Source organism: Pleurodeles waltl, chromosome 6 (genome assembly GCF_031143425.1).
Source record: "Pleurodeles waltl isolate 20211129_DDA chromosome 6, aPleWal1.hap1.20221129, whole genome shotgun sequence".
In the NCBI taxonomy this organism is placed as follows: Eukaryota; Metazoa; Chordata; class Amphibia; order Caudata; family Salamandridae; genus Pleurodeles; species Pleurodeles waltl.
Window position 1 is genome coordinate 1672473751 of NC_090445.1, and position 25345 is coordinate 1672499095.

The following is a 25345-nucleotide window of genomic DNA, read 5'->3' on the forward strand; positions in this document are numbered from 1 at the left end:
CTCATTATTTACATGTTCAGCCATACTTAAAAATGTATAACTGTGGTTTACTGAGGCAATGCAATGTAATAAAAACAATAGATTCAATCACCTTTTCCAATTCAAAGTCACTGACATACTCCACTCCTTCAAAGCCACTTCTTATGAAGACAGGGGCCTACATGAAACCTCTGTCTGGGGTTGCTATCTCAACCCTTCCCACCACTGCCAATGCCACCGTCACTCAAGGCATCTTCCCAGGAGATCTCAAGACAGGCCAATTTCTCCCACTCCTAAAGAGCTCTACTCTAGACTATGATGATCTCACCAGCTACTGGCTCATCACTCACCTACTATTCATTGGCATGATCATTGAAAAAGCAATTTGTGTTCAGCTCCAATACTGCGTCAACTTTAACTATCTCTTGCAAGGCTACCAGTGTTGCTTTAGATCACCCTGCAGCACAGAGACTTTACTCATCAGAGATGATGTCCGCTTGATCATGAATGAACAGACCCTTTCCTCCTGATTTTACTGGGCATCTTGGCTGTCTGCGACACAGTTGAGCATCCCATCCTTATACATACCCTGGTGCCTTGAACAGTATTCACCAGCAACCTTCATTTATCCCACTCCTACCTTTCTATAGCAACAGTAATTTGTTCACATGGGCACCTCTTCGTCCCAAAGGATCCCTACCTAGATGTGGAGTCCCCAGGATTCCAAACTGTCTCCTTTCATCTTCACCCTCTACACGAATGCCTTGGTGCTCAGCTCACAGATGGCAGCATGAAGATTCACCAATATCCCAATGATACACCACTCTGTTTGAAAATCTCCTGTGCTACAGACATCCAATGCCTCAAGCACTGCACTCAAATTATCCAGAACCAGATGACTAGCCTCTACATGAAGTTCAACGCAGCCAAGACAGAAATCTTACAATAAACAATAATTACAATAATCAGGAAACAGTACAACTCTGGCTCAATACTATGAGCCCTGACGGCTTTGAACCCAAACTTTCACCAAATCCCAAGTCACTTGGATTCAACCTAAACAACAACTTGACCCTGAAGGGGGATAGTGCAAAAACAAAAATAATCCTTTTCTTTCAGTAGGTGACTTCAGAACTGCTGTCAAAACCCTCATACTCTTGTTGATGGAAGTAGTGCCCTACTACCTGGCCTCCCAGACTGCACACTGGCATCCCTTAAGGGCATCCTATATGCCGCAACACATCTCATGCAGTGCCTGAAGAAATATGATCACCTCACCCCAATCCTGATGGAACGATATTGTCTCCCCTTTCCAGCCTATGCCAACTTCAGAACCCGTTGCATCATACACAAAGCCATCACGACCAGCCTCTCTGCTTATCTTGCAGATTAACTCACAATCTCTGGCGCTTCTCAATACACCTACATCCAGGACATCATCACACTGTAATCTAAGAACTGTAAAAAAGAAATAAGACAACAGGCTCTTGCCGTCCATGTACCCAGGATCTTGACCAACATTCCTGGTATCCATCAGGACCACCCAACCTCTGCTCCAATTTAGGAAAGAATTGAACACTTGCCTGTTTAAAAAACTCTATGTCACAATTTATTAACCGCCCACAACCCAGTTACCTCTTCTATCACTTGTTGACTTTACGCTTGTCTTTGACCATATCCTTGTTTTGCCGCCTATTGGTGAGAGTCGTGATACGCAGATACTATATACATTCATACTTAGTCGGTGTAAAATTGAAGTTTTAGAAAATTGAGCTTGCTTTTGTTCACAGTTGTGAAGGTGGAGTTGAAAACTCCAAGAACTGGATCTGAATTTGTAGCGAGAAATACACTCTTCTGAGCTTTCAGACATGTAAGGAGTGGAGTGGAAGCCGGTATCAAATGCAGAGCATGCTAGAACAGATGGTGTGCATTCACGCCATATGCAGCTGTCCTCATGGAACTAAACCCTTAAAAACAGCATTGCTGTCTTGGTGGGTTCCAACAAAAATATCATAAATGTAGCCAACAAAACTTAAGAAATAAGGTAATCACTGTAAAAGTATATGAAATGGTTTATATAGACACCAACTCTGTTGCTTAATGCATTGCTCTGACTGATAGGAAACTCTAGTAACACATGCCTTAAAAGTAAACAGTAACCTAGAATAACACAGCACAAATTTGAACGCATTTACTGAGTAGTGAATGAGTACTCAACTGACTGCCAGCAGCAAGAAAGAAGAAGTTTTGGACTTTGGTGGGATCTATATGTAAACTACTAATGATACATCTAGGTTACTTACGTGGTAGTTCAGCACCAAAGCAAGATGAGTTTTGTAGATTCTTTAGTATTCTATGTGTTTTCTGTCCCATACTTTGTAACTGGCTGCTATTAAGTTACACGACAAGAAAGATGGCAAAGGAGCTTCCGGTCTTGACATTAAATGGGGAATTTTTAGTGCATCCTTTTCTAACTGGAGTAGCAGAGTCCATCATCATTACACACGAGTCTCAGGACGGCCCAAATCAGTTCTGTAAGGTTCATACAACCCATCCGCATTCATTATATGTACTCAGGTACTTGCCATCCTGCTCTGATAGCAGGAAAAATATAAGTGCCAAATTGGAAGACAAAAACAGGCAAGGACTCGCACCAGGGGCCTTCAAACTGCTTTGTAGAGGCTATATAAATATTTTGCAATGCCAGTGATTATCATCACCTTAAACCAGTGGTTCCCAACCTGTGGTCCAGGGACCCCGAGTGCTCCTTGAACCCTTCTCAGGGGGTTCGCAACTGCTTAAAAATTAAATAATATTAACAGATTAGGTCTCCAGCTTTCAGTAATGACTCACTGGGGGGTCCCCAGATTCCAATATTCTGTGGGGGTCCCTGGGTTCCAGTAATGATAAAGTGGGGGTCCACAGAAGTCAAAAGGTTGGGAACCACTGCCTTAAACCATTGTTACTGCGCAACTGGCAAGAACTGCCAGCAGAGAAGTTTTGGGCGACATAAATCTGAAGATTCTGACCAAACTAATTGAGTCCTTATAGTCATCCATGCTCCTTTATTGTCACTCCTAGCTCTATATATCTAGTTCCATACTGTCACTCCTGGCCCTCTATGTCTATCTCTATATTGTCACTCCTAGCTCTATATGTCTAGCTCCTTACTGTCACTCCTAGCCCTATATGTCTAGCTTCTTACTGTCACTCCTAGCCCTATATGTCAAGCTCCTTACTGTCACTCCTAGCCCTATATGTCTAGCTCCTTACTGTCACTCCTAGCCCTATATGTCTAGCTCTATATTGTCACTCCTAGCTCTATATGTCTAGCTCCTTATTGTCACTCCTAGCTCTATATGTCTAGCTCCTTACTGTCACTCCTAGCCCTATATGTCTAGTTCCCTACTGTCACTCCTAGCCCTATATGTCTAGCTCCTTACTGTCAGTCCTAGCCCTATATGTCTAGCTCCCTACTGTCACTCCTAGCCCTATATGTCTAGCTCTATTGTCACTCCTAGCTCTATATGTCTAGCTCCTTACTGTCACTCCTAGCCCTATATGTCTAGCTCTATATTGTCAATCCTAGCCCTATATGTCTAGCTCCTTACTGTCACTCCTAGCCCTATATGTCTAGCTCCTTACTGTCACTCCTAGCCCTATATGTCTAGCTCCTTACTGTCACTCCTAGCCCTATATGTCTAGCTCCTTACTGTCACTGCTGGCCCTATATGTCTAGCTCTATATTGTCACTCCTAGCTCTGTATCTGTTGATAGTGCTTGCCAAGCTTTGTCATTCCAATAGGAGTCTCCAGGGATGCAAATTTTGAATTATGGCCTCATAAACGGTGAAGTTGGACAGGTTTATCACTTGTGAAGAAAGACAAAACTTGGCATCTTCACATGTGGTGAACCTTTCCACCTCCCTAAAGAGTATCCCATTTAGCTGGATGGCACATGGTACATCCGGTGATGGGACACATCAGGCCAGCTGCCTTCTTTCCTTCTCTTGATGACAGATGTCCCAGAGCTGGGCCTCCGCCATGGAGGTCACACTTTAGGAAACACCCCAAGTGGGGAATTGCCCAGGGCCCCTACCTTCTGAGGGGTTCCATGGTAGAGTGACATTTCTCAGTTACTCTTACTTTTAGTGATGTCTCTGTAAGACCCTCCCTCTTCCTGCCTCTGCCCCTCTGACTGTTTCTCTACCCCGTGTAGTTTTAAGGATTTTTAGATCCTGGAGACGGCATATTTCAGTTATTTTAAGCGAAACTTTTAAATATATTTGTATTGCTCTTCCTTTTTTTCTTCTCTCAGCAATAAATTAGAATTTGGATAATTGTCAAATATCGGTCTTCCCACTAAATAACATACTATATACTATGTTTAAAAGTATATTGTATGGATATATTATAATGCATTGTACCGTTACTGTGTGTACTTTTTTCAAGTATAAAATAAACATTTATTGAAAAAAAAAAAAAAAGAAAATTGTATTATTGTTGGGTATTTTGCAGGCTTGTAAGGATAGGTAATAAAATTAAAAGTTGCTGAGAACAAGAGGCCCAAAAAAATGTCTTGCCTGGGGCTCCACGTATCCCTAAAATGACACTGTGGTTGTAGAGTGGTGCACTGCGCAGCAGCAGGTACAACCCCTCTGGTGCGTATGGCCTCTTCTTTGCTGCTTGTCTTTTCGTCAGCCTTACACTTTGCAACAGGTGAAAGCTTCTTAAAATACATTTGTGACGTTGCAAGGCATCATGATTCTTGCAGACCTACGCAGATCCTAATGCTTGAGACACAGAGCCCTGCAATTAATGTCTTTCTCAGCCCACTCGTCACTATGCACAAACTGACTCATGTTCCCTAATTGTCTAACACCAGCAAAGTCGATTCCACAAGATTGAGAAATGTTCACATCCCCAGGCTACCACTTATGCAACTGCATTCCTCGGCTGTTCTTTAACTTTTCATTTCATGCGCCCATTTCTCCAAGGTATGGGTACAGACAGCCCTTTTCCTCGCCCTTATATAGATCAAAGCGTACAGAGAAACAAACTATCGACTCTGATCACCTTTCAGTTGCTGACTGCTGCATTCTTGTTTTAAAGTGCTACAAATGAAGCGCAACTTTGCACAGATAGTTTTCAAAATGAGAAAATCACGAAACAACCCACTGCGGGGTTTGACACGTTATGCGGCACGATTGGATTTTTCTTGCATTATAGGTTTGTGAACCTAACCTCATAATGGGGTCCTTTTCTGTGTCATGATTTCCCTGGCTCTACTCATAGGCCAGTCCACCCTTTCTGATCAGTATCTCTCATTAGTTTCTAAAAAACTTTATTTACTGACATCAAGCATGTAGAATGGATGGGCGTTGTTTCTGCTCAAAACATTGCTGTCCTGTTTAACATGAAGCAGGAAACATAGGCCCTCATTATGACCCTGGCGGTCGGCGGAACACTGGCGGTAATACCGCCAACAGGCTGGCGGTGGTCCGCCAGCGTATTATGACCGTGGCGCATTTGACACGGTCATACCTGCCAGGATACCGCCCAGCTGAATATAATCCTCCAGGGCAGCGCTGCAAACCGCCAGCCTGTCCATGGCGGTACACACCAGGGAGTACTTGGGGTGCCCCTGAGGGCCCCTGCACTGCCCATGCACTTGGCATGGGCAGAGCAGGGGCCCCCAGGCACAGCCCCATCGCACATCTCACTGCCGAATTGCGGGCAGTGAAATGCGCGACGGGTGCTGCTGCACCCGCTGCACATCAACATTGCCGCTGGCTCGATTACGAGCCAGCTCCAATGTTGATGTGAATTTTCCACTGGGCCAGCGGACGGAAACGCTGTTTCCGTCCGCTGGCCCAGTGGAAAAGTCATAATAGGGGGCCAAGCATACCGCCACCACTGGCGGTATGTTGGTTCCCGTGGCTTTGGCAGTCTTTTTACAAGACCACCGAAGTCGTAATGAGGGCCATAATGTTTAATTGCTGTATTTTTTCCCAACAGAGTTTAAACAGTGGTGCATGAACAATTTGCAGAGTGAGGGTGATGCCATCAATGTTAATTTACTGATAGGGATTGTGAAAATTTCAAGCATCTTACAAAGAACAAGTGTAAGAAATGAGCCCTAGCCAACAAGAGTTGTAAGGGTGCAGTAATTAGCTCGTGTTGCATTTTGAAGCACACTGTCACAAGCATATCAGTAAAGCGTGGTGTGGTAGCACACTGTCACTTGCAGACAGCACATTTGCCACTGAAATGAGCACTACATTTGCACAGGCTTGCAGTTTTACTGGTAAAACTAACATATCGTGCACAAGCAATAACGTGTGGGTATCAGGTTTCAGGCAATATGTGTCATCACATAGTAAAGTGTCTTGATTTGGTGTGATCCTATTAAAATCAGGCTTCAGAATCACAAAAAGGCACTTCATTTGGGTTTCCTTGAAATATTAGCACACTTCATTTGTGGTATTTTATGGTGTGTTACAAAAAATGACATCCTACAGCCTTTCCTTTTACACTCCCTGACCTCACATAGTTCACTTTACAAAATCCTGTCACTTTGCAGTCAGAGAAAGAGAAGTAATCACCAGTCTTTGTGTTAAAAAACAGAAGCAGCAATTTGTCAGAAGGCATGGCCTGATATTTGACCTCTGTCTTTGACCTGATAGCAAATGTGACAAGATAAACTTAACTTTATCGCTCATTCGCCTTTGCAACTTCAGCAAGTTTATCTTGGGGGTGCAGCTGCACCCTACCTCTCCAGCCTATGAGTTTAGTCATTCTCCACCAATCTTCCTTTGAAGTGCGATTCCCCACTCGTTCTTCTTTCCCGTTGCAGAGTTTCATATGACGTCAGCTGAAAATCCCGAGGTCAGGCAAACCTGTTTCAAAATGTAATGCAAAGTGTGAGCTTGTCCAGCAGCTGGCCAAGGAGTTGGGAAAACTGGAAAACTTGGCTTCAGTGAAGTGTCTTCATCTGATTGCTCTGTTGCAAAATATTTCCTCCTGGAACCAGCACAGCTGAACTGCTTTTCGGCTACAGGATAGGGAGGACATCTGAGTCTAGACAACAACTATGAACCCACAAGTATGGTGGGCGAGGAGTAAAAGTATGGTGGGCGAGGAGGTGAGGGCTGGCACAAAGGCTGGGGAGGGGCGGAGCTCTAGGACAGTGCATGGGGTTTGGATGATGTGCGTTACCCACATGGATTTGGTAGGGAAGAATAATATGGTGTGGCTGGTCCACCAGTAGCCCCCTTCTACCCGATGCCTCTCGGGGCCAAACTGGGGAACCAAAGCAGGCCTGGCAAAAATGTTCAGAGAGCCCAGCTCCCTTCATCTCCTATCACAATCCCTTGCCTTCCCTTCAACCATTCTGTCTCTCATCTTCTCTCCCTCTCTGATCACTTTCTCACTATCTTCCCTGTCCATTCCTCTCTTCCCCCCTCTTGAAGCCTCCCCGTGCCTGGTGTGTATAGCCTATGGGAGCGCTGGGGAAAGTGACAGAGTCCGTGCTTAATTTGAACCGGAGGTTTCTGGAGGGCGCCACCAGCACTCATTTTTAGGGTCCGGCAATTATTTTTCCATTTCGGACATTTACAGAGAACAAGAGAGGGAAAAATACACAAAGCGGAAAACGGAGGAAGAGAGAGACAGAAAAAACGTCACATAGAGAGGAAGCTGGAACCAGCAAAAGTGAGGTAAAGGAGCAGTCAGTGTCTGGTAATGAACTTGAGAGATATGCAGTGGATTTACCTCTATGCAGCCGTGGTATTCTGAGCTCCTGCATTTAATTGCACCACCTCAAGCTTCTGAGCAGAGCTTTGGGCACCGGCACCAATTACTTTACGAAAACTGGACAGAATCACCAGGAGTGACCCCCTGTAGATGTTACCTACATAGCACACCAGGGCCCTGGTCTCTGAGCTGTGAGTTTGGGCAAAGTCCAGAAACACAGGGCAAGAATTGCCTCTTCGTGTTGCCGAAATCTTCTGTCAGCTGAATTTTTGAGTTAATATGTGTGCTTTACATGGAAAAAGACAGGTACAGACCCATTCTACACCAGTGCTGAGCAATGAGAGAGATCTTATACAGCCCAAGAAGTTATATGAACATTTGAACACTATAGTGTAGGTGTCTTTAGGCATATACTTACCCCGTGAAAGCATGTCATTTACCCAATTTGAAGAAACGCAAACCTGGAGGCAATTTGAGGACTTTCTATAACTAAACTCCAGGTATGAGCAACACTGGACCATGAGTGCCGGATCCATGCTATATTTTCAGGCTGCCTACATGAGATACGTTTATGGACAATGAACCTTCACGGCATCATTTAGAATCATCTTGAAACATGGTCCTGATCCAACCTCGTGCTCCATGTTGGACATTCAGTTGGAAGGCACAGAATGGTCCAGCCTGCTTCTTGAAGATGAGGCTACCACGGGTATCATTTTATAATCTACAGTGCTTCTACAATTGTATCCAGAGTGACAGCCACACAGCTGGCATTCACCTCTGTGAAGCAAAAGTATTGATCTAACCAATCAGATGATGAACCTGTACGCTTCAATCACTTTTTGACCCCCTGCGTTTTGCAGTAATCTGCAACATTACACTTGCATGACTTTTTTGCCCCAGGTGGATATCCTGCTTGGTCACAGCAACTATGCATCACTAGAAGCCAATAAAGGTAGAAATATTAAATTATGAAACGTGCTTTGGGTTGAAAACCTTATATCCCAAAGGCAAAGTAATCAAAGTCTGTTTCTTCTCCCAGAGTATATGACTATTTGTACTCTATGTGGTCAGAGTAGGGGTGTTTTTTCTGCACATATCAGAAATAATGATCTGTATTTTCATTTCCTCGATCAGCAATCACCATTAAACTGACCTCAAGCACCTCAGACCCATGATCCCGGACTACGATTTGTAAACTAAGTATAATTCATATTGTACTATATATGCTACAGTATATGCTGTACTGCAAGGTACAGTTACACACATCCCAAAAACCAGGTCACCGCTGAAGACAGCACAAACATGACCCCACGAGAGGCAGCAGAGAATGGCAGACCAACCTTCCCAGTCCCTCTAGCTACCGAAATAATGCAGGCAAACTACATGCCATCAATGTACATACTTTAAATTGTGCATGTGGATAGTTTTCAGACCTTAATATTGAAAATTGTTATGTTATCTAGCATTTGTAAAGCATACATCTGCCAATAGTGTAGCACATCAGCGTGCTTATTTTCTTTGGAGTAATTATAAGTTTTGACATTGTTTGGTCGAGAGGACGCCATTGCTATAGACCTATTGGACCAGCATACCTGATCGATGAATCATAGCATGTTTTGATTAAAGATTAAAATGATTAAATTATCCAACTAGGTAACCATAAACATTCCAGAATCAATATAGTAGGTAAGCATTTATTGTATGATTAATTAAAATGTTTACAAAAGAAGATCTTCAAAAGGTAAAAATTTACAGGGAATCCAAAAATATCAAGATAGCAGAAATCATATGTAGCAGAGACACAGTAAACAAAATTTTAAAACTAAGGCAATGAAAAATAAATGAGAAATACTAGAACATATCATCAATATACCGTTGTCTCACCAAAAGGAGGCTAAACACTAAAAAAAGGGAATCCAATAAGCAGATTTCCTCCATTAAGGTGACTGCTAATGAGAGGCCTCAAATTAGATTGCTGAACCAAAGTCACCATACGCTCTCAGAATCATCTGAAAAGACACATCAATTCCAAATAATTATAAGCTAAATGTAATGTAAAACACACAACATCGAAAGCTATGCAAAAGTCCCAAAAAAACACATAAAAAGAAAGAATTTCAACTAGCAGAGTCTCATACATTAAAGTGGCATTTGCAAAAGGACTCCATCGTGGATGGTGACTCTATTTTAGGAGCAAGTACAAACAAGCATGAGAAACAGACCAGTTCTCATACATTAAAGTACCATGAGCAAAGGGACTCTATTGTATATAATAACTCAATTTTGAGAGCAAATACAAATAAGCCAGTCAGGCGAGCAAAGTCTCGTACATTAAAGTAGCGTATGCAAAGAGACTCTGTTTTAAGTACTGGCCAGCAATCACTTGTTTCCTCAGGAAAAAAAACTAAGTTGGATGTAGTGTAAACATAAGTACAACAAAGTGTAGCCATCTTTGGGGCTGTTATGCAACAGTTTTGGCAGTAGCTGGATGAATTTTCCAAATCTAGCTAAGTCAGTCGGTTCTTTCAATGTACAAACCAAGTTCCTGGTTTGAACACAAACTCCTATACCATGGCTTAAAAAACAGAGGTTTAACCAAAGTGCAACTTGCATTCCTCAGTGCCATAGAGCAACAGAGTAGTTGGCTAAACTGTTCAGATTTGTACCCAAAAAGTCTACAATTGGTAATCATGGAAAGGAAGTGCCATATTGGGTTAGTGTCTTTCATCTTAAGGACCATCAACCATGCAGCCATGATTCGAGACAGGCAGACATTCACAATCACACACTTTAGATACGGCTGCTCAGTCAGCGGATAAGGATGGGGGTCACGGCAGCGGCGGCTGCGGCAAATATCAAGGTGAGGGTCGGGTGGATGACGGGGGGAAAATAAATTTAAAAAAAGAAAGACTTACCGTTTGTCGCCACTGTTGTCCTCTCCTGCCGCCTCGCTTGTCCTTTTGGCAGTTCTGGTGTCCCAGCATTCACAGAACAGGCTACCTAGCAATCCTAGCACTGCTTTCATGCTCAAGCTAGCATGAAAGGAGCATCAGGATTGGTCTGAGCAGCTCGGACTGCCACTCAGATACAACTCTGGGGCCTGTGCAGTTTCTCCAGCCCAGCTGTATAGACAGCCGGGCTGGAGAAACATAAGTGCGCATGTGTGTTTGGACGGCCATCTTAGGCCGTCCAAACACACATGCGCACTTAGTGCACACAATTCCTCATCCCACCTCCCGTGGCTCAGCCCCGCCCCTCCCTTCACATGCTTGCTGAGCCAGCAGCACAAAAATCAACGATTTTCAAGCATTGTTTTGTTTTTCTCCTGCTGGCTGTTAGCCAGTGGGACAACGCTACTCCGCCATTGCCGAGGAGCCGCCCCAGGGTCATAGGATGGTATTACGGCTGCCACCACCGGAGAACTAGCCAATTTGGCCAAGTCTTTTGTCATAGAAATGAATCTAGTCTGTTTCTTTATAACCATTTTAAGGGCTGATTGCGTAAGGAGCAGTATATCTAAAGCTGACTGATCAATTTGTAGAGACTGAAATGCAGTAGCTAGAAACTCGACTTGGGATTCGCTTCTAGGTTGAAAGTTGGGCGAATTACCGATTCAGCGTGTTAGGTGGCATCTTAGCAACCCTGTAACAGTAGTTTAAAAAGGCACCCACATGAAGCCACTACTGGCTTTCTCGACCCAGCTCTAGTCTCACTAAGCAGCCCCTGGTGTACTGTGGCAACTTGAACACCCTCTCACTGCAGACTCAATACTGGTATTCTGTAAATGTGGTATTCTATAATATTAACTTTCTGACTCACAAAATGCCATTGGCGACTAATTGAGATTTGGTAAGGGGGAGGCAGAAAAGGGGTATTCTAGGAATAAATCATTCTAGGCTTCATGCATGGTTTGCAACCATAATTCAAGTTGCAATCGGAAATCTTTGATCTTATACTACCTGCATAGAGGGAATGATATCTCTTTTGCAAAGTGGAAACTTTCATGTGGACAACTTCCAGCTTTTGAATGTGTGGGGTCGAGGGGAGCAGAGAGTGGTCCAGGGGGGCAGTGGATATTACCTCCAATGCCATTCACTGAATACCAACTTTTATTCCTGAAAGCAGAACATTTCTCTTTGTGGGTGGGGCCTGCTTTAAATAATAAACAAAAACAAGAATCAATGTAACAAAGGCAGCAAAACTACATTTCTGTATCTATTACCCGTGCATCTTCAGCACCAGGGTATGTTTGCAACACATACAGTAACACGAGTTTTGTAAGAAAAAAAATCTATTTCTTTGCAGAATCACATTTAATGGAAAAAAATATTACTCCGTAACAGTTCATAGTCACAAATCCCACATAATGCATTTATATTCGCAAAATATACTTTATTCACAACTCTTAGAGTCCACAGTGATCATCTTTCTGTAATGCAATATTTCTGCTGCTACCGCCGACACGTGTTTCGAGGATGATCTGTTTATCAAGGCAAAGCCAATAGCGCCGTCCACCATGTGAGGGACAACACCCAGGTGATCACCACGGCCGCATATGGCAGCTGCCACACTGCATTAGGAGAGGGTAGGAGAGGACATCTATTACATCAACCAGACCGCCAGGTAACACTACAGAGAAAATAAAGAATACGGATCCATGACATCAGAAGTGAAAGGGGACACCAAAGCCAAAGAAAAGAAAACTTGAAGGAGATATGCTTCAGGGGAGAAACTATCACAGAACAAGGAGTAAAGCCTCCAGCAAAAACTAGGGAACTTAATTAACAAGAAATCCATCTGACCATGAGCAAGGGTTGTCTCTATGGAGCATCGTAAATAATGTTGTCTGCAACAGACATGTGGAGCCGCCTTTGGCAAGACCACAAAAAGCACTACCAGCATGAGAGTCAACAGCATGAAATTCAACAGCATGAGAGGGAACAGCATAAGAGTTAACACCATGAAAGTCAACAGCATTATAGTCAACCTCATAACAGGCAACAGCATGAGAGTCTAAGCCATGAAAGTCAACGCCACGAGAGTCAACAGCATGGGACTCAATGGCATGAGAGTCAACAGCATGAAAGTTAATGGCATGAGAGTTAGCATGAGAGGCAACAGCATGAAAGTCAACAGCATGAGAATGAACAGAATGAAAGTCAATGGCATTAGAGTTAATGAAAGTCAACAGCATGAGAGTCAACGGCATGAGAGTCAACGGCATAAGAGTCAACGGCATAAGAGTCAACGGCATGAGAGTCAAGAGCTTCAAAGTTCCAAGGATGAAAGTCAGCAGCATGCTGCTGGTGCCAGGTTCCTTCTGAGCAGCAACAAGGCCTGAGCTGTGCACGAGAGAGCGCCTACCTAGCACACACACCCATCCACTCCACGGAGCTAATCGGTGCTAACGTTATACCGCTAGTAATCATTTTAATAACCACCCCGCGGCATCAGAGATGGCATCGAGCAAATCCTACTTTGGCATTGGTCTAATTGTGTTCTTTAGCAAGAGGCAAGGAGGGAAAGGCCCGCGGGCTTGTGCTCAGCCCACGTCTAACTAACGCTTCCCTCTCTCCTGATTCGTGCTGTGGGCGGGGCCTGTTAGTTCGCGTGTCGCGCACTGCACGAGCCCCTTTAGTAATTCTACATAAGTTTGGTACATCTGCCTCAGACCTGAAAGTTAAAATCGGTTTCATAGATGTATGTATGTGATTTAAAAGGAACGGAGCGCGGTATAAGAGACAGGTTTTTTGAGTGGGGCTTGTGGGTTGCACGTTAGTGCTTTTAAATGGACCTACTCACGGGATACTCCGGGAAGGGTAAAAGGGGACCGGACTGTGGGACATCTGTATATTATTTGCTTGTTACGTAAAAGGTACCCTGCCTCACGGAAGCTATTTTCTCCGGGACCAACGCAGCGCTGGGAGCCTGCACGGTGTGGTACACGCCCAGCCCCACTGTAATCTTTGAACAAACTTCTGAAACTTTTCACACGTTCACTTCAGCGCAGTCAGCATGTGCGCCCTGCGAGCTGACAGCGTCCAGGAGAGAACTATTCCAGGAAACGGCCGTGGAGTGGATGTCCCCGTTCCCAGATCCAGGCCAAAGTTTGTTCCTCATCCGAACTTTTTTTTGTAGCTCTGGCGACAGTCTATCGAAAGCAGGCTCTTTTTCCACTCAGACCAGAAACACCATATCTCCTGGGAAGATTTGTCCTCTGCCAGCCATCCGGCCCGAGCTCGCCGAGATCCTTGGGTCCTGCTGGCTGCGCAGGGATGAGAGCCGCCTTCGCCTGCTAGCCTTGGTTACTTGCGCAGAGTTTCGTCTTCTCGCGCAAGTTTTCTGCGCAAAGCAACCCCGGGGCGTTTGTCTATGAGAAGATACGCCTGTTGCGCACTGAGCCCCTTGGAAGCGGCAGACTGAGACAGAGGGGACTGCAAGGATGTCTGTCACCGGCAGGAAAAGTTCCGGTAGACCTTCCTACTACTACAGACTGCTGGGCAGGTCGCGGCTGCGGCGTCAGCGAAGCAGGTCTCGGAGCCGTAACAGGCCGGCGAGCAGGGGTAAGTATTGTCACTACACCCTCCCACTAATCCAGGGCAGCGCGGGCACCTCTCGATGTACTCTTTTGACTAACACCCTGACACGATTGTTCAACTTTCTAGGCCATATGCGCTCTGTATAGCTCCTAGACGCACCTTGTTTCACGAAGCACGCTGTATAGGTACATTTATTGGTTCTTTTAAGTGCTGGTGAAATTAAACCAATCTGCAGAACCCATGCCCAGCACCCCATGCCAGCACTTTTTAAAAACGGTTTCACCCAGAATCTTAGCGTGAGCTGAACTTGTAGGCACTCACATTTTCACAGAGTTTTTGGTTTTATTCATTCTGGCAAACTCTTAGATGGTCCTTAAGGTGAGTTTCTCAACCTGTTATTGATGTCTCACAAAGATGGCTAAGAATCACACGCCCATTTCGCCCTGTTTGAGACTCGTCCGTGTGATGTATGAAAATCATTAGGGGAGGCTGCTTATAGCACGCTGTGTGCTGTGTAACCCAGAAGTCTAAATACACTGACTGGGATTCTCAGAGTTGAAAGGTCGAGTCAGCGTGGTTGATTTCAATCCAATTATATTAAGGGGTGTGCAAAATTTGCATAATTCGGATCTGTGTAATTTTTTGAAATTATAGCAAAATTACATGAACTACAAATGTGTAATTTCGCCATATATTCTAAAACAAAATATGCCCTTGTGTCAATTTTTTATGTAAGTTTGCATTTACACAAAAGCACCACAAACAACAAGCAATTGCATTCTTTTGTTCTTGTGTATTCGCATTTGTGGTACATTTTTCCGCAATAGAGTGTAATTAGTGAAATGAAATAATTTCAGGAATTTCCTGTAACAAAAGTAACAGGAAATTCTAAAAAACTACTCAAATTATGCCAGTGTAATTTGAATTTCGTCTGGCCTAGTTATATGAAGATGACACTTTGGTTCTTGAGCAGATGGATTAACCTCTGATCCATATCACCAAAAAAGATAATTCAACAGCACTTATCAGTTCTATGGGAAACTATGGCTTCAATTACAAGTGGCCACTTAGTTCTAGTAGGCCCACTTCCAGGAGTTACCAGGATGACTGGAGCATTAGGTGGTGGTGTTTCATACAGAAATTAATCTCTGTGTGAAATGCTACGGGAAATACCCTTTCCCAAATATTAAACCATGAAATCTCGTGATTGCCCTTATTCAATATGAATGGAATTACTGGTACCCCCAGTATTGGTGATTCTGCAGTAGTGAAATAACAGAGGCGGCGGGAATTGTAATTGATGGCAATCCATCTTATTTCACCAGCATTTTGTACTCTCTCTGGGAAATGAAACCTGGGCCAAAGCATCTGATGGGTTCAGGGTAAAGCCGTGGGAAAAGTCCCTCAGCCCAGATTTGCTCCAGCCACCAGTAGCCCGTACAGGGCCAGCATATCATAAGCAAAACATTGCCTCATAGAAATATATGATCTTAATAGTTATAAAAACGTCTCATGTTGAGGGAAATAGCAGCAATTGGAAACCCAGTGGGCGGTATTTTTGTGAACAATATTTAGAGCATGATATTTGTGTCAAAGGATCTATTTACTAATAATATTCTCATGTATAACCATCTTGGGCCTAGCAATGGACTCCCAGTTGACCTCATATTCTACCAGCTGTCTTTGTTGAAATATAGGAGACACATTTGGTTTGCATCAGAAGCAGCAATACCTTAGGTTTGTAAACTCGTAATACATGTGTAAACAGCTGTCCTGAATACATTAATGCAAGAAATAGCACTGGTTAAAATTTAAACAGCTCTTGGCATTGAATCCATCACTGGAGTCAGGGATGTACATCCTACAATATAAGACCCTCTAGATGCTAGGGGCACTTATACAATATAATGCCAAAAGTCAATACATAGCTTTTACTTGAATTATTGATCACTGTATTCTTTGCAGCATACTGACTGCAAGTGCTGTGTGTAACTTTACGGGCGGCTGATCTAAAATGAAAGGGTGGGTATCTGCCTTAACCTCAGTTCAAGAGGCGTGAAATGAGAATTAAGAGGTTCAGTATAAAAGTCATTCAGGCATGGATGGTCGGTCTGTCAGAGGGTCGAAGGCCATGGCCTCTGCCCCCCGGTGGAGGACAGTCTTCACTATTTATGGATCATTGTCTGAATGGTGGGTATCCTTGTGCTGTGAAGAGAGTCGCCCCTGTGGTGGCTACACTCACAGCGCTGTAGTTTTGCTGAGTGAGCGCCATGTTTAAAGTGCCCGTTCAGCACATTTTTGGGAATTGTAAAAACAATCTCCCAAAGTAGGAGTTTGTGTTGTCAGTGCAGAAAATAAATGGCCGCAATATGCAGGGAGTATTCTCCATGCGGTGTCCCACCGCTTTCCTCTGGGCGTCTCCCATGCATTATAGTGTTTTCGAGGACGAATTCCCAACTCTCAGGTTTCCACTGACAGAGCTAGCAGAGGATCTCGTGGTATTAACCCAATGCTTCACTCAAGTCCTGGTAGAGCGAGGGAACTGATAGTTGGCTGGAGTAAGAAAGAGCACAACTAATTTACAGCAGTGCCCCTGCTCTGGCAAACTCTAAATAAAGCTCTAAAACTCCATTTAAATGAGAGATGGACAACAATGCATCCTTCCTGTAGCCATCAGTTGGTCATAATTTGTCTGGTGTTATTCAGCACTTTTATGACCCACCGACTCAGCCTTCTTTCAGCCTCAGCTCCCAAACTTTTAATCATTCTCCATTATGAACACCCTTTCACAACCAGAACTCAACCTGGCACCTAAATGCAACACACGTTTATCATACTTGCACTTGAAAACCCATTAGGTCATTCTTTTAGAGCTGAAGCCCTCTTGGTTTTGCCAATGCTTAGTAAAGTAAATACCAATTCAAAATTGCACGAAAGTAAAGACAATTTACAAATGATAGCAAATTAATAGCATTTACTCGTGTAAAATATTAATTGTACATGATTAATGTATATTGCTAAAAAACAGTGGTAAAGTCAATCGGTCTGAAAGGTGAGACCTTTTGGATTTGCCATTGCTTGTTATAACTCTGTCTACATATATAAATAAGAAAACACTGGAAATTCACAAGTTATGCTACCAGCTTAAGCAATACTCTCACGCCAATGTCAGTACTCAATTTTAACTCCCACCACACACATTTTCGAACATAATACACGTTTTCACAACAATCCCACATGCTATAATTTGCAAAATCAAACACTGTGTCTAAAATCAAAAGACACTTATCGATATACTTATTCAGTCTGTCTTAATATTTTATTTCCACCTTTACAAACCATGGGAGCTACAGCTATCCAGAAATATCCATACATCATCAATAGTCATATGGTACTTGAGAAGATGACATATTGTATTACAAATAGTAGACTGTGGTGGTGCATGTTGTAGAGTCACCACAACATGAGAATATGGTTTGATGTCCTCATGAGTTACGTTTCCTACCTATGTCCAATACTTGCATTCTGCACTGTTAATGTAAAGAAGCAGCTAGTGTCGGAATGTAAACAATGCGTGAAGTCCATTGGCCTTAGCATATATAATATATAAGTTACAGAGTCAGCAGTGGAAGTGACAACAGTAATCACCATAGTTCTGCCTAGCACAGAAATATTAATTAATGGACAGCAAGCAGAGTTTGGCAACTATATGGTGGTGGGAATCACAACTGACCACAGCTCTCTTGAATACCTCCAGGTCACTACTCCATGCTCTTATACACCGCACCCCTCCACCACCCTACTCCTTTACTCCAGTCAGGCACCATTCACAAACCTTGCGATGCCATAGTAGATGTAACCAACTGATGTACGAAGTGCATTTCATTATCTAAATGCAAAATCCTAATGCAAAGAGTTCTGAGTTATATTTACTCAAGTGAAATATTTTGGCTAACGTCGGACACTTCTGCATGAGAATTTTTTGAGAGAAGCGGAAATAGGGTTTGATGGGTATCGGGTCATGAAAGTATGCTTGCAACTGGTTTGCAGTAATCAGGAACAACTTTCTAGCAGTTTTCCCACGCCTCTGAAAATCTGCTGTAGCCTACACCCCATACCGTTCCACACTTCTCTAGGAAAGGTCTCATGCACAATACTCTTACACACAACTTCTCACACTCCATTAACTAGCTGCCTGAGAGTGTTCTATTGTTCTTATGAATTCTGCTGACTCATGTTAAATGTAAAGCTGCAGCCATCCCCAGGCACCTCTAACAGGTCTCTGGTTTTGTTGTGTCATCAGAGGATGTTCCCTTTTTGGGTATCTATAGCATAGCAAACACAACGGTTTGTTGCATTAGGCAAGTTGTCCATAAGAAGTGGCTTTTCTTAAATTATTGGGCTGTTCTCCAAACGAATAGATCTTCCTTTCTGAATGAGGTACCAGGCTTCTGCATGGTCCCTTGATTCCTTTGGCTACAGAAACGTGTATTTTCGCTTTACAAGAAGCTTTGTTGAGGGTTAGTGGGCTTGGCCTTGGCCGTAGATGGGACTTCTCGTTTCAACGAGGAAGGATTTCTTAGACAACGGATTTGCAGACAGTTAACCTAATCTCACATTGCGCCTCTAGTACTACTTATCGACTCCATTTCCGTGACGAATTATAATTAAAAAGGCAATGGATTTGAACTATATCAGTTATAGTGGTTTTACAGAAAATGTTGCTGCAGGTTGGGAAAGAAAACCCTTGATTGGTAGAGTGTTGTTCATATCTCAAATGAAGCTTTTAATATGATTTCACGAAAATGGTCCTCAGAATCAGGAAACTAAACCAGGCATGGCATGCTCATCTGACCATACCAAGATGGCGCCAACGTATGCCTAAATCAAAATGCTGGCGAACAATAAGGTCTCATTCCATCTTAACAAGACAAGAACAAATACTGATTTACATACGTATGTTGGATAATATAGTACTGATTTTAGATGCAATATACTACCAACAACGTGTTTTCTGTTGGTGATGTTCTAAAAACATATTAACTGTAGTTGTGAATAATAGTTTATGCCGGAGAACACGCATACATCATACATGTATCATAAATTGGATGCAAAGTCGTAAAATGAAACTCGGACACCATAGTGTGCTACTGTGGCAGACAACACTGCTAGAGAATCCATATGCTGCATCAATCCATTCATGCCATCTGCTCTAGTCAAAAAAGGACTTTGCAGATGCACTTATACTGCACAACAAACAATGAGTGAAATGTTTCAATTAAACTCAGCAACTGGTAATCAGTTGTGACAGTTTTTCAGCACTCAGTTTTTTTAGGTCTGGCCAATAGACAGCTTTAGTTGTCTAGTTAGCTTTGTGGTTTAAAAAAAACATATAAAATATAAACCTGAATGGGGATATCCTAGGATTCCTCACACAGAAAAGAAGAGAAGCATTTTAATGTAGAGGGATTGGGATACACTCTCCATAGTCAAATTCACACCTCACGAAATGTATCCCATACCAAACTTGTTTGTTATAATGAAAAAAGGTTCAACCTCAATTTAACACCCTGCTGACAAAGAAAAAAATAGTTTTTTCTTTGTTAGACTCTCATACACTAGTAGAGGCATGCTTCAATATCAGGTCTCATCCTGCTCCCTAAAAGTCAGGATGGGCTCAACCATGTTCCAGGGAGCACTTTGAATATTTCTCTAGCCTGGGTATCAAAGAGATGATAAGATTACGTCACACAACCAAAGTATTCCTATATTAATGATTGTTTGGGTATAGTTTAAAGGCATGTTGTGAGGGGGTGAGAATATAATGGTCATATGGCTCTAATAAATGGCCGACACGTTTCAACCCATAAAACATAGTCCTTTTGGGTCCAGGGCTTTCATCAGGATGCACAAAACCTGCTGTCCTGGTGTTTGTTTCAGTCATTTGCAACATGCTACACATTTATGCATGCATATTGAATTATTTCTCACCTAAAAAGCACTGCACTAGTGTCTTGACTTCCCACTAAGGAATCCTTTATAGCTACATGGGGACATCCTGAGTAGAGGAAAATGTCTGTAAAATAATCAGCAAAATATTTCTCACTGGAATCTAAAATTACAAGTGAAATTAAAGTATTTTCCTATTATTTAATTATGATTGAGCTACTTTGTGTTTTTAGTGATGAGGTGACATTTATGAGAACTGTTAGATTGTTCTTACGCGGGTCTCATGTACTTTTAACACTGAGAGACCAAAATGTCAGCATCTATTCTGCTGTTATTTACTGAAGAATTGTGTTCTCTCAATCACAATGATCTTGGCTTATACGTGGATATTTAATTTAGACAGTAGAATGCTCACATAGGTTTGTTATCAGTGTACTATGTTATAAAATATTGTTGTGTAGTGTTTTAGGGAAAGTATATATGTGTATGTGTTATCTTCTACCCAAGCCTGATCTAAATATGAGAGACTTGATGGATTTTATTTTGAAAATAGGTGATGAAATTTTGTTTTGTAAAAATAATTGAACGATTTTTGTAAACAGATATTTAATAAGATTACATTTTTATGTCTTACAGTTGTATGATAGTTCACCCAAGTTACATTTTTGGAAGAATCTATTAATTAATGTGAACCGTTTCTCTAGGAGCCAGTTATTTTCATACAGGCAGCGGATTCTTGAGCTTGATTGGTTGCCATGCAGGAGATGGTTGGTGTTGCTGTGGTCATAGGGCTCTCATTATTGAAATGAGACTGATGGATTCAGGATGGCAGCATCACTGCTTGTGCATGACTGAGTTAATCCCACACTGCCTGGCAGCTGTCAGGCCAACCCCTTAGGCTTGCTAGCAGCACCTCACCCAAACATAGAAAGCAAAGGTGATTTGTGGCAGCCTGACGCATGACACCCAGTGACCGCTCAGGGAAGTTGTGGTTAACAAATCTCACCCCTTTCTCTCATTAACATAGTCTCATGCACTCACACAGGCAAAAGAAAAAATGCGGGATGATTTTCAATATATTTATTGAAAAGACGTACTACGATAAAATATATGAGCTGCAATTATTAGGGCAATGAGACATAGCAAGTTTAGGATTGTTACAATCAGTGAAAAGGAAATAAACACTCCAAGCATATGGAATAATCATGAGGATAGGAATGCTACCCAACACCTATATCCAAGTGAGAGCATTGAGGTGATAGCACAATCTGAGTCTGAGAAGTCTACGAGAGAAAGAACTTTAAAGGATGACCATAGAGGGATGCAGCATGGAGCTGTCAGAGGCACAGTAGATTATTTTTGTGTTGTCATAAAGCTCTTTTTTACCTGAAAAAGGGGTTGATGGCATTGCATAGGATCAAGCAGTGGGTTTATGTAGGGGTTGAATGTCTTTTTAGCATTTTGCTTCCCTTGGCAGTTTTATTGATGTTTTTTTCATACTAATTGGCTTTGACCGATTTGGTGAGTTATCTGTATGATATGGGGAGGGACATCAGTAGCATGAGGTCTTTGTGTGGTATATATTTGTGATTTTCTTTCTTGTCTGTGGGTTGAGAATTTGTTGTCAGTGAGATCTTTGTAGTACCTGGTTATTGAAGAGTTTGGCTTGCACTTGCATGTTTTTAGATGAGTCATGGGCATTCACAAGTTTTTCTAGAAAGGGCTTGCCATTGTTTTGAGTGATATTGATGTCAAATACAGAAGTGATAGGATGAGGTTTAGAGATGGGAAAGACTTTGGCGAGTATGAAGGTTTGTTCTCTTTTGAGTTGAACTAGATGAGTTGGCTGGATGCTGAGCAGGGTGAGGACGAAGACATGGTGGTGGGCCACAGTTAAAGGTTATGTGAGACTTGCTTTGGATAGTTTCAGATGTTGAAAAGACAAGGTCAAGGATATGGTAACTGTGGTGGTTGGATAACATGCTATCCCACATCAAGGGCCTCATTACGAGTCTGGTGTCCTGGGACTGCCAAACTCGCGATAGAGTTTGGACCGCCGCGAAAGCAGCAGCTTGACCGCCATATTATGACCGCCAGCACTGCCAGTTTGCCTCCAGTCAACAGCCGGGCGGTGCTGGTGGTCTTATTCCACCAGGGCATCGCTGCAGACAGCGATGCCCTCCGGATTACGAGTCCCCTTTACGCAGCCCTTGTATAGCGGTCGGACCGCCATGCAAAGGCTGGTGGAAAGGGGTCGTCGGGGGCCCAGCGAGGCCCCTGCACTGCCCATGCATTTGACATGGGAAGTAAATGGGGCCCCATCGGCAGCCCCGTCGTGCTTTTCACTGCCCGAATTACGGGAACTGAAAAGCGCGGCGGGTGCTGTCGCACCCGATGCTCAACAACATTGCTGCTGGCTCGATTACGAGCCGGCATCAATGTTGTGGTGAGTTTCCTTCTGGGCCGGTGGGCGGAAACACTGTTTCTGTCTCCAGCCCAGTGGGAAACTCGTAATAGGGCCCGCGGAGGGACAACCACATAGGCGGTCATCCCGACACAGGACTTAGGCGGACAGCCCCGCTGCCCACCAAAGTCATAATGAGCCCCCAAGTGTATTAATAAAGTTTAGGATGGAGTTTGTTGTTTTTGTATGTATAAGTGATTGAATTCACTGTTTATGGTGGTTTGGGCATGTCCAGCAGGACTGTAGATGAAGTGAAAGTTGGTGTACTGTGTTAGGGAGAGTGTGATGTGGCATATAACGAGTTTCAACTAGCTGAATGTTGCTTGATTGCCTATGGGATCCCAAAAAAACCCAGATTATCAAAGGATTTTACAACTACAGTAACGTGAGTGTGTGCCCAGATTTTCTGCATGTCTGCTCAGGCTTCCTTTTACGTGAAGTTTGACCTTTTTCAAAAAAATAAGTGGTAGCATAAAATATGACATCGCAGCATAGTGAGCACAGAGATTTCTAATTTTAATTGTTGCATTGCCCGTTGGCTCAAAAAGCAATAAAAAACCATATCGAATTCACAAAGGCATGAATATCCAGTCACAAAAATAATATCTACAGTTCCCTATCGGACAGTGGCATTGACAGCAAAGGTCATTCTCTGTTATTTAGTGCTTGAAAGTGCGTCAAAAAGGGCTTAGAGTCCCCTCGGTCGCATCAATCGAAATGTATTAAATAGTCTCAGAATCCTCAGACAGATATATTCAAAATTTAATCTTTAGCATCACATCTGTTCCTTTTTCATTACTTTCCACCTGAGTGCTTTTTATTTCTTTAGATTCTCTTTTCTCAGCCGAGAGTTTAAAGAGAAAGTATAATATTTTAGAATTGCTCAATTTTGTAGACTTAGGCAGACCTTCACCATTTAAACCACACATGGGGTTCGATTATGAGTCTGACAGTCACAAGACCGTCAGACTCGCGGTGGCGGTCTCACCGCCACTTTACGAGGCTGACGGGCAGACCCTCCAACCTACCGCCGTCCACACCAGGATCCAAGATCCTGATGGGCTGACTGCAGACCTGGTTGTAATCAGCCAAGGTGGCGCTGAACTCAGTGCCTCCCTGCTCATTACATCCGTGTTCTCCGCCAGACTTTTCATGGTGGTTTCACCATCATGAAAAGGCTGGCAGAAAACAAGTGCAAGTGGCCCCATGGGGGCCACTCCACTGTCCATGCCGTTTGGATGGGCAGTGCAGGGCCCCCCCCTGCCCAGCACCCTTGAAATGCGCACTGTCTGCAGAACCGGGAACCAGCTGCCGCACCATTCCCACTGGGCTAACCGGCAGAAAACTTGGATTCCGCTGGTCAGCCCAGTGGGAAATTGTAATGGGGCCGGTGGGGAAACTGCCAACACCATGGTGGTCTCCTCGTCTGGAGTTTGCAAGAAGGATGTTTCCGTCTGCCAAACTCCTAATGACCCCCATGGTATGTAAAGATGTGAAGTTATGGCAGCGCAAGTCAATGTGTTGGGCTCTGGTGAGTTTCAGTTCCATATTTGTTGATATGCAGGTACCTGGGCTTTGCAATGCAGCATTCTAGGATGCAGGTTTGGAAGGAGAGGTAAATGAGTTTGTATCACAAATTGTCAGTAGATCAGTTCATTAGGGTGATTGTATCTACTAGTGGAAGAACACAAATCACCAATGATGATGAATGTTTAGGGTGAAGTGTGATGATCTTGTGCTTCCAACACTCTTTTCACAATTTTGCACCCAATGGCTTAGGTATGTCCTCAAACAACAAAGGAATGGAGAGAAAAGGCAATCACAGGACATAAAGCTTGGATTGGGCACTGATTACACATGAATCTAGCTTCCTCATCGTAGTGCCCTTTGTACTCTAAGGATTGCTCTGACTGGTGGTTAGTTTGATTGGGGCAGGAAGTTCAGTGATTGAGAATGCCCTTCTTGATCCATTCAAGACAAGAGATAGGCATAGAAAGGGATAAACCAGTGAGCAAATCCAGTATTTCATCTATTTGGGGTACGTAAATAGGTGCCTGTTTGTCAGGGTGCTGGACTGATGGAAAAAGTACATACTGGATCAAACAAGTGGTCTGAGGAGGTAATGAATGTGAGCAAAGTCCAAACTACGGGCATGGTTTAGAGTTTGGAAGAAGGGTTACTCTGTCACAGCGGTGACGGTTATTCCTTCTGCCGAAATCTAAATTCCATTTTGTCCAGTGGGGGCGCAGGGGTGATGCATATTGAGAGAGCTATGGGGCAACAAATTGCAATGCCACAGAGGAACGCAAATTCCTGTAAATCATTTCTTACACTTTTAATAACAATGAAGCAACTTAGTGGCATCCTTATTTAAAGGTAGGCATTATAGAGGTTAGTAACACCCTGGTGTTAGAAGGCATACAAGTAAGAAGATACCACTTGGCAATTTAGGGCCTCATTATGAACCTGGCGGTCTCATGACCGCCAGGTTCGCGGATGGTGGCCGGACCACCACCAATGCGGTCGCCCGAGCACCGTATTACGACCGCGATGGTAGCACAACGGTCTGACCACCAGCACCACCAGAATTCGTCATCCCACCAGCCTGGTGGTGCTGGAGGTCGTAATCCACCAGGGCAGCTCTGCAAGCAGCGCTG

The 25345-nt window shown here is 43.4% G+C and overlaps 1 protein-coding gene and 1 long non-coding RNA gene across 11 annotated transcripts in view; one reads left to right on the forward strand and one right to left on the reverse strand.

The window, feature by feature from the left end:
- The window catches only part of DAB2IP (DAB2 interacting protein), a 1276993-nt gene that overhangs the window by 428292 nt on the left and 823356 nt on the right, over nucleotides 1–25345 (forward strand). For 2 of the 10 annotated variants that reach the window (XM_069241669.1, XM_069241672.1), the window contains exon 1: nucleotides 13949–14299. The exons of 6 other annotated variants lie outside the window; for them this stretch is intronic. In XM_069241669.1, the coding sequence (XP_069097770.1) occupies nucleotides 14179–14299 (121 nt within the window). In that variant the 5' untranslated portion in view covers nucleotides 13949–14178. Of the gene's footprint in view, nucleotides 1–13948; nucleotides 14300–25345 lie in introns of those variants that run through there. 2 more of the 10 variants (XM_069241665.1, XM_069241666.1) reach the window with 1 other exon arrangement.
- LOC138301327 (uncharacterized) overlaps nucleotides 1–25345 on the reverse strand; it is a 321141-nt gene that overhangs the window by 258009 nt on the left and 37787 nt on the right. The gene's annotated exons all lie outside the window — the stretch shown is intronic.